At 46.7% G+C, this 10,000-nt stretch overlaps 1 protein-coding gene across 6 annotated transcripts in view; it reads right to left on the bottom strand.

Annotated features, from left to right (window-relative positions):
• msi2a (musashi RNA-binding protein 2a) overlaps positions 1 to 10,000 on the bottom strand; it is a 316,548-nt gene that overhangs the window by 200,605 nt on the left and 105,943 nt on the right. For all 6 annotated transcript variants that reach the window (XM_072658303.1, XM_072658304.1, XM_072658309.1 and 3 more), the window contains exon 6: positions 6,585 to 6,677. In XM_072658303.1, the coding sequence (XP_072514404.1) occupies positions 6,585 to 6,677 (93 nt within the window). The remainder of the gene's footprint in view (positions 1 to 6,584; positions 6,678 to 10,000) is intronic.

The following is a 10,000-nucleotide window of genomic DNA, read 5'->3' as shown; positions in this document are numbered from 1 at the left end:
TGCAGGATAACACACACACACACCTACTCAGTCACACACTCAAACCTAGGGGCAAATTAACCATGCACGTTTTCGGGCGGTGGGATGAAAACCCAGACAAACAGTGACCGGAGCGAGGCTTGAACCCACAACCCTACGTCCCTGCGAACATCCTACAGTCGGCTAGTACGTCACAGTTTGGTTCTGAGAGTTATACGCTTGCCCATTTGTCCACCCTCAGCACTTCTTCAGGTACTGACTGTTCTTTTGCTGCCTAATATATCCACCTCATCCAGCCACTGGAGCCAGATCATCAATGTTATTCACTGCAGCTGTCAGTGGTTTTAATGTTATGGCTGATCGATGTATACTGCTTATAGCTAGAAGCGACCTGGGCCTCAACAAACAGCGTTAGAAGGCAGAAAGTCATGGAGAAACTCCGAAGCGCTGCCTCAGTGAAACAGCTCTGCCGGTCCTCAGAGGACGTTTTTAAGCACCCCCTTCTCGGCTCCCGAGTCCCGGCCAACACTCTGAGCAAACCGAGGTCAGAGGGAATATTAAATCATTTGTCTAACTGGGCTTTTTCGCTCCCTCTCTCCTCCAGCAGCCGAGCAGGCCGGGCGGGCAGAGCGGGAGGCCGTTACAGTAGTTCATTTCCGCTGCCATGTCTGCAGGGCCCTCACCACTACCGACTGCTCTCGGATTAAAACGACCGGACAAATTTAGCTCAGAATCGCAGCTCGATTCAACTGACCACTGGGGACGTCCAGATCCCATCAAGGGACACTGAAATGGGTGATTATTGGGTATATTAAGGATTTTTTCATGCTCCAAAATGGAGATTTGCCAGATTTGCTATTTGGACAAAAGTTTGTGGACATCTGTTTATCCTCATCAATGCGTCTTCTGAAATCAAGGGTACTGATAGGGAAGTTCGTCCTTCTTTATTGCAGTGTCCATCGCTACTCTTCTGGGAAGGCTTTACACCAGTTTCTGGAACACTGCGATTTGCTGTGAAGATTTGATTGCATTCAGGATCACATATGCTTAAATTCCTAGAAAGAGAGCGCGGGAATGAGATATAGCGAGAGTGCGTAAATAGAGAGTTCAATGAAAAGACTGTGACTGAAGAGCAGGCAAATCTGTGGCTCCCACATAGTCCTAGACATGAAGTGTGTGTGTCTATGTGTGTGTGGTGAATTTAAAGTTTTGAAAATGTCCACCTGCAGCACCGAACCCCCTCACACCCGAGGCCTGGCCGGCCATGCTTTAATAAGCCGCCGACTTTCCCTCCATTTCTCTCCTTTGTCTGAAGGTCTTACCTCAGGGTCATGCTAGCACACACGCTAACGCACTAAGCGAAGGCTTCCCCCCGCCGCTTCCTCGCCCGGCCCCCTTTAAACAGGGCATTTACTCTGGTTGCTTGTGCTCATCGAGGCAGGAGGTGCGGGCAGCACGCTAATGGACATCAACACTGTTTTTATTCGCGACGCCTGAGCGGCTCCAATGTTGTTATTAAGCGTTAGCGCTTGGGCAGGTATGCTAAATGAGCTAATATGAAGTCCGGGACACCACGGTCGTGGTCGGCCGCACGCATGCTTTCTTCTCCCCCCTCCGCCCCCCGACCAACCCCTCCATATACCACTTCCCCCACCTTCCCCCCACCACCACCACCCACCGACACCGAGCACGACTCCGCCATTTACTGAAGCTCAGCTCACACCAAATGTCAGACGCGGTATCAGATCACCAAAACAAATTTCCTGCCGCTAATCGAGTCTTTTTTTTAACCCCCTAGTCTCTAAATCACCTCCACGCCTCCTCCCTCTGCTTCCTCATAGACTACTCTCGCGCTTTCTCTTTCTCTCTCAGAGTGAACTCGACATTCAGAACCGCTGTAGTAGCACAGAGCGCTACGATGGTAAGCTAGCGTAGTATAGCGATCATATTAAGCTGGCAAAAATTGCAATGATGTTAAGTTGCCTAGCAACAACGCTAAGTTACTTTAAAAAATAAAATACTGTTCGTGCTACCTTACAGTGACAATATCAAGCTACTTAACATTTTAAATGACCTAATTAATGTTATATAACATAATGTTAAATGACCTTCGTAACAATGTTTAGTTGCCTAGCAACAACGCTAAGTTACTTTAAAAAATAAAATACTGTTCGTGCTACCTTACAGTGACAATATCAAGCTACTTAATATTTTAAATGACCTAATTAATGTTATATAACAATGTTAAATGACCTTCAAAACAATGTTTAGTTGCCTAGCAACAATGCTAAGTTACTTTAAAAAATAAAATACTGTTCGTGCTACCTTACAGTGACAATATCAAGCTACTTAATATCTTAAATGACCTAATTAATGTTATATAACATAATGTTAAATGACCTTCGTAACAATGTTTAGTTGCCTAGCAACAATGCTAAGTTACTTTAAAAATAAAATACTGTTCGTGCTACCTTACAGTGACAATATCAAGCTACTTAATATTTTAAATGACCTAATTAATGTTATATGTTAATGTTAAATGACCTTTGTAACGATGTTTAGTTGCCTAGCAACAGTTAAGTTAGTTACTTTAACAAATAAAATACTAAGCCATCTTTCTTTGCAACGATTTACGCTACCTAGCCACAATGGTCAGTTACATAGCAACAATGTTGTGTGTTAAGCTAACCATGCTTAGTTGCCTAGCAACAGTGGGCAGTTATTTATTTAAAAAAAAAAAAAAAAAAAAAGCTACCTTAGCGACAGTGTCAATCACTGAGCCACATAACAGTATTTCAACTAATCCGCAACAGGGGAAAGGGGCGGGGCCAGGGAGAAGACACATGTTAACACTGGTGAGGCGAATGGCTTGTTTAGCAGTGGCAGCAGTAGCTGGTAGCAACAGTGCATGAAGTGAAGGGGCGGAGCAACCCTTAAAGGAACAGCAACAATAAATAAATAAGGGATAAATAGAGGGGGCTCGGGGGCTCCAAAGGGTGGCTCAGTGGACTTATGGGCTACCACTGTGGGGACTATGGGGTAGAATTCAGAGCCATGCTACTTTGCCATCAGCAGCCGTAGTCGGAAACAGCACAACTGGCCGTGCTCTCTCCAGGTGGGTAGATGGCGCTCTCTCTTCATTCTTGTGTGGGGGAGCTCTGAAAGCGTCAACTGCCCCACAGCAGGCCTTACCCTCCTAGTGTCGGGAGCACTGCTAGTGCCGGAGGGGCTACGAACGGGTGGGTTCACTGCCTGTACCACGACAAACATTCTTATACAGAACTGTTATGAGTGAAAAATGGCCTCTAATGGCCTCGGTTAAAGACAGTGAGAACACTGCGGGAGTGTGTGTGTGTGGCAGTGTGTCGGTGCAGTCGGTGCACGGAGGAACTGAGCAACAGGGAGGAGTGTGTTAGAGGTTAGAGACACACAGACAGAGAGAAAGTCTCTCTCAGGTTGATTGTGAGGCTGGCTGTGCGTCTGCTTGTAGGGATTTAAGTGTGTGTCACAGCAGCTCATCAGCTCAGCAAAGCTCCTATAGCTGTCAAGCGCGCGCACACACACACACACACACACACACACACACACACACACAAAGCATCCTATTACTGTTGACATACAGACTGGGGTGAGCAGTAGAGTGTGTGTGTGTGTTTATGTGTTGGTAGGGGATTGAAAAGAGAAAGCTCCTGTGACCCTACCACCTGTTTCCTTGCCACAACCCAGCACCAACCGCCACCTCTGTGCGCGCGCACACACACACACACACACACACACACACACCTCTAATTGGGCTCACATCCACTTCATACTAGCGTGTGTGCAAACAAACGGAGAAAAGTGCACATACACACACACACACACACTGACGCACAGAAGGACATAAAGGGCATCCATGCAGTAACAATTGAGCAACACACACACACACACTCTCCTGGTGGGTATGTTGAGCAAGTGTAAATGCCTGATGTGGCAGCCTGGTGGAAGCACACACACACACACACACACACACACACTTTTCAGTCTGTGTCAGTATATTGCTTTTCCTTCTCCATCAATGTAACGTCACCGGGCTACCAGGTACCCAGCTCTGATGCATCGGCTACTGCCAGCCTGACTGTGCTCCCTCAGGCTCTGGCTGCCGATAGCAGGCAGCATGACCTGGGATTCGAACCAGCAAGGCAGCTCAGGTCATAGTGCCAGCACAGTGCCTTCGCCGCTGGGCCACTCTGAGTGTATGGGCTCAATGCTAGAGCGCTCTATACCCCTCTAGCCCACGCCCGGCATTAGGCAGCACGGTGCCGATAGGTGCAGATATAGAGTCCTATTCTATTGGCAGTGCTTCTGGATACATTTGGACATGTAGAGTACATCTAATCTGATTAAGGAGGAGAGCAGTGATACTGCAGACAGACAGACAGACAGACAGACTGGATCCAGTAGACAGCAGCATCTCTCTGATTTGAGTGCAGCCCCCTGGAGACGGCACGCTCAATCACGCTGATTTATTTGTCGTAAGTGTGCGAGGATTCCTCAAACAGAAAAAAAAAACACGCACAAAAAAGACAAGAAAATAAAACTCCCACCAGCGTCATACAATCAAGCCAATCAAGTCATTCAATCAAGTGGAGGCTCTGCGCAGAGGCCTACTCAGACGCGGTGATTAGGAGCGGCGTGGGGGGAAACACGGCAATGTCACGACTCCACCACAATCAGCTTTATTTACACCAAGAGCCGCCTGAAATAACAGCAGCTCTCAGGCAGGGGCCGGAATTTGCCTACGGCATCGCGGTCTCCACGGCAACCATCAACATGACAAGTGATCCCAAACTTTTGAACAGAAATGTATTTCCTCCTTGCGTTAATCAACCGATCATCTGATCATTGACCCCAGGCAATCAATCAAGACTTGTTCGATATCTAAACTGAGTGCAGAACTGGGACGCTAGGCTGACATTGCTAACATCATTGAAAGCTGGTGTTCCACTATAAGGACAAATGTTTTGGGACACCTAAGGGAGCAGAATGGCTTGCTCAAGCTGGTTGACTAGCGTAGCTCTTGACCAGCACAGGGTAGGTTTCTGTTTGATGGTTTAGCTGGTCTACAAACATGATCAACCTGACCGAGCTAGACAACCACCATGACCATCAGGACCATGCTGATTGACAAGTATGACCAGCATCACCAAACTTGGCAACCAACATGAGCTGCAGGACCAAGCTGGTCGACTAGCACGGCCATCAAGACCAAGCGGATCAACCAGCACAACCAGTATCACCATCAAGATCAAGCTGGTCAACTAGCATGACCATGAAGACCAAGCTGGTCCACTAGCATGACCATGAAGACCAAGCTGGTCAACTAGCATGACCATGAAGATCAAGCTGGTCCACTAGCTTGACCATGAAGACCAAGCTGGTCAACCAGCATGACCAACCAGCATGACCGGTATCAACAAGCTGGTCATCTAGCATGACCAAGCTGGTCGTCTTGCATGACCATGAAGACCAAGCTGGTCGTCTAGCATGACCATGAAGACTAAGCTGGTCCACTAGCATGACCATAAAGACCAAGCTGGTCAACTAGCATGACCAGCATTAACAAGCTTGTCGTCTGGCATGACCATGAAGATCAAGCTGGTCCACTAGCATGACCATGAAGACCAAGCTGGTCTACTAGCATGACCATGAAGACCAAGCTGGTCGTCTAGCATGACCATGAAGATCAAGCTGGTCCACTAGCATGACCATGAAGACCAAGCAGATCAACCAGCATGACCAGCATCAACAAGCTTGTCGTCTAACATGACCATGAAGACCAAGCTGGTCAACTAGCATGACCATGAAGACCAAGCTGGTCCACTAGCATGACCATGAAGACCAAGCTGGATGACCAGCACAACCCTCAAGACCAAGCTGGTCGATTAGAATGACCATGAGGACCATGCTAACACCAGCTACCACTAAAGAGCTGGATCTGCCCCCGAGTTAGCTTAGCTATGACAGCAGGCCGGATGTGCCGCACCCTACAGCTAAGGCTCAGTTCCAGCTAAGTGATGCTCTGAGGACACCTTTAGAAGACGAAACCCTCAAACCCTCAAAATCTGAGAGCCCAAATCTGAGGCAGGACGCGTTCGGTGATGTGTAGCTGTTAGCAAAGATCATTAGCCAGAGTAGATAGAACAGAGCAGTAGAAGCTATAATGAATTACTCGCAGGCGAAGCCCACCCCGCTACGCTGCGCCGCAGAGATGAGGCACGGCGCTCAGCGGGAGGTCCGCAGAACAACACAGCACAACGTCAACAAACTAACACGATCTGCTTCCAGGCATTTCCAGACACTCTTCTACAGCCGTGCACCAACAGAACACAACATCGCCCACCCACCCGCCCGTCCCCCCGCCCGTCCCCCCGCCGCTCTCTCCGACACATCTGCAATTTCGCCTTGACTCAGCACCAAGGAGCCGCACGAGCTTGAAGATCTGAAGCTGTTCCTGTCATTCTGCGCCCACCGGCCGCATCCCGTCGCCAGCGGGACGGGCTAATGGGGTGGTGGGAAGGGGTGGCGTGGATATTGGGGGACCGAAGAAAAACGAAGCCACTTACCTTTCCAAACTGCTCGAAATACTGCTTCACGTCCTCCACCACCGTGTTCGCAGATAGTCCTCCCACGAAAATTTTCTTTGTTCTCGTGACCATCTGGAGAGAGAGAGAGAGAGACAGACAGAAAGACAGACCTGTTAGAAGACAGCATTACTGTAGGACACAAGCAAGGCAAAGCGACAAGACAGACAGACGGGAGCCGCGGAGGACGAACATGACTAGCGGACAACAAGGTGGTCGTTTCAGGAGCCAGACTTGAGTATGGGCCGCCTACTTTGACAGGAAGGGGCCATCTGACCGCCATGTAAGGCCTCGGGGACACTACGGGACCGTGAATCTCACATTTCTACAAAAATGTCCATCACACACTAAAGGACTAGGGATCGTCCACTACGCGACTTCATGGAGCTCATGGATGGAGCACATTTTGGAGGCCACCCTACTTACAAGACAGGTGTTGGCTTCTTGTAGGAATTAGGAATTTCCATTCCACCTTAAAAGGTGCTGCAGTTCCGGACATGCATTCGGCTAGTGCCAGAATGTAGCTGCTGCCTCGCTTAAGGTGGAACATATCATTAAAATAAGGACCGCCTTAAAACTGACCGACTGATGAGCTCCGACTGGTCTGAAACATGATCAGGAGGCCACTTCTTCTCGGTTCTCTGTCCATCTGTCCACTCCGACTGACGACCCCCCCCCCCCCAATCCAGCCTCAACCATCACTACAGAGATGGGGGGCTTTACACCCCTCTACAGCCCACGCCTGGTTAATGGGTTCATGTTGATCTGCTCCAGAGAGTCCTATTGTATTGGCAATGTGTGTGTGTGTGTGTGTGTGTGCATTTGCACATCTATGTCAGCAACAGTGGACAAGTTGGATGGACTAGCTGGTCTATCAGCAGGACCGTCTTCACCAAGCTAGTCGTCAAGCTGGTCAGCTGGATGGTCAACCACCCTGGCCGACCAGTTAAACCACCAATCTCTACACAGAGAAACACCTAAACACCCACGGAAACGCTCACCTGGAGCGGCCGATTGTGATTGGTTACGGGACTCATTTGCATACTGCAGCCTGGTAGGCATGTTGGCGTACAGTGCGCAGCCTCCGAAGGGCGCCGTAACTCGGGAGATGGAGCTTTTCGAGGCCGAGACACGAATTATGGAGTGAACAGAGACTGAGTGTGCTGGTGCGGAGCGTGAGCGGTGACTTCTCCTGGAGTTCCCCCGGTTTTCTCGCCCACACACACTTCCAAGCAGCGCGAGTGAGTCATTCGAGCAGCTCGCCGGGACCAAAGGCCCGAGCTCCGGCGCTAAAGGTCTCTCTTTGAAGCTGCTTTTCGCTTTGAGACGAAGCGGCGAGCTGTTGTCTTCAGCAGCGCTTTAATTGAAGCCGAGGCTGAAACTGAAACTGCTTTATTATCAGCACTGACCTCAGATCAGACAAACCAGCGCACGGCTACAGCACTGCCGTACTCCACTGCGCTGCTGTCAGCAGAAAAAAACCCTTAGTGAAAGGTTTTACTGAATTCTACTCAGTTCTACTCAGTTCAGTTCTATTCCACTTCAGATTTCTAGCTCTATAACGATTCAATTCAGTTAATCGTACGATTCATTCTGCTTTATTCTATTCTCTCCCGCTGTGTTCTATTCAATTCTATTAGCAGAACTGAATTCTGTTCAATTTAATTCTATTTTAACTTCTTTTCTCTCACTTTGTTGTAATCAACTTTGTCCAATTCAATTCCATTAGCAAATCTCTTCCCTTTCACTTTGCCCAATTAAACTCTATTAGCAATTCTATTCCCTTTCACTTTTCCAAATTCAATTCTATTAGCAATTCTATTCCCTTTCACTTTGTCCCATTCAATTCTATTAGCAATTCTATTCCCTTTCACTTTGTCCCATTCAATTCTATTAACATTTATCTTCTTTCACTTTGCCCTACTCAATTCTATAAGAAATTCTATTGTTAATTTCAATTATATTTTATTTTCTTTTTTACTCAATTATTTCCCCTTCCACTTTGCTCTAATCAATTCTACTAGCATTTCTATTCTGCTATTTTCAATTCTATTTAATCTTTTTTGCTCAATTCTATTCCCTTTCACTTTGTCCTATTCCGTTATATTAGAATTCCATCCTCTCCTACTTCGTTATTATCAATTCTATTAGCAATTTGTTCTATTCAGTTCTAGTAGCAATTCTATTCTGTTATCTTCCGTTCTGTTTCAATCTTCATCCTCGGTTTTGCTCAATTCTTTTCTCTTCCACGTTGTTCTAATCAATTTTATTTGATTATCTCTTTAGTTATATTATATGCCATTCAATTCTATTCCCATCTCTGCATTTCTACTCTAATGTATTTTATTCTTTTTTTGTTCTTCCACACTAGTCTATGCTGTTCTTCTCAATTCTATTCTCTTCTGTTTTATATGATTACAATAACCCTGATAATTTCCCCTCCCTCTCTATTCTATTCCTGTTCCATTCAACTCTATTATTTTCATCCACTCGATTCTACTCCATTCAATAATCCCTCTCTGTTCTACTCTGTTCTAGTGTATTGCTATCTCTGCAGGTCCACTCTAACCCACTCTATTCTATTCTGTTCGTTTCCGTTGCGTTCAGTCTGGGCTTTCGCTCAACACGGCCTTCAGCAGACTCTATTGATTACGGCTTTATTGCGAGGAATTCTGTTTTAATGCACTTTAATAGTCACAGCACAGCCCAATCAAAACAACTTGCAGAGCACCCCCCCCCACACACACACACACATCCCCACCCACACTTACAGACAGTCTCTCTCACACACACACACACACTCACACACAGTGGGCACCATTAGAGCACCTTTTCCACCCTGTTAAACCTCTGGCATGTTTATTTGCTCGACAACACGTCCTGGTACTTTCTATCAACCATCAGAAACGCGCCGCACTTAAGACAATAAAGAGCACAAACGCAGGCCCTTTCCCCCCCGTCCAAACACAATTAGGCAGCGCGGGGGGAAAGAATCAGAGCACATTAAAGCCTCAATTAATTCCACGGCAGAAAATATACGCAGCATTAGAACCAGGCTGGTAAAAAAAAAACAGCACAAATATGAAGCTAAGTGCATCAGAGAGAGAGAGAGAGAGAGAGAGAGAGATACATATAAACAGAAGAGTGTATGTGTGTTTGTGTATATATACACAAACACACACACACACACACACACATTCACATACATACACACACACATACATATATATATATATACACACACACACAATTACTTGCATATACTATGTATATAACAATATATGTATATGTCTATATGTACTATACTTTACTGTACTATTACTTATATACTTATATATACTTGTGTGTATATGTGTGTGTGTGTGTGTGTGTGTGTGTGTATATATATATATATATAT

Source organism: Salminus brasiliensis, chromosome 16, assembly GCF_030463535.1.
Source record: "Salminus brasiliensis chromosome 16, fSalBra1.hap2, whole genome shotgun sequence".
Taxonomy (NCBI): Eukaryota; Metazoa; Chordata; class Actinopteri; order Characiformes; family Bryconidae; genus Salminus; species Salminus brasiliensis.
This window is presented reverse-complemented; position numbering and strand designations above follow the sequence as displayed.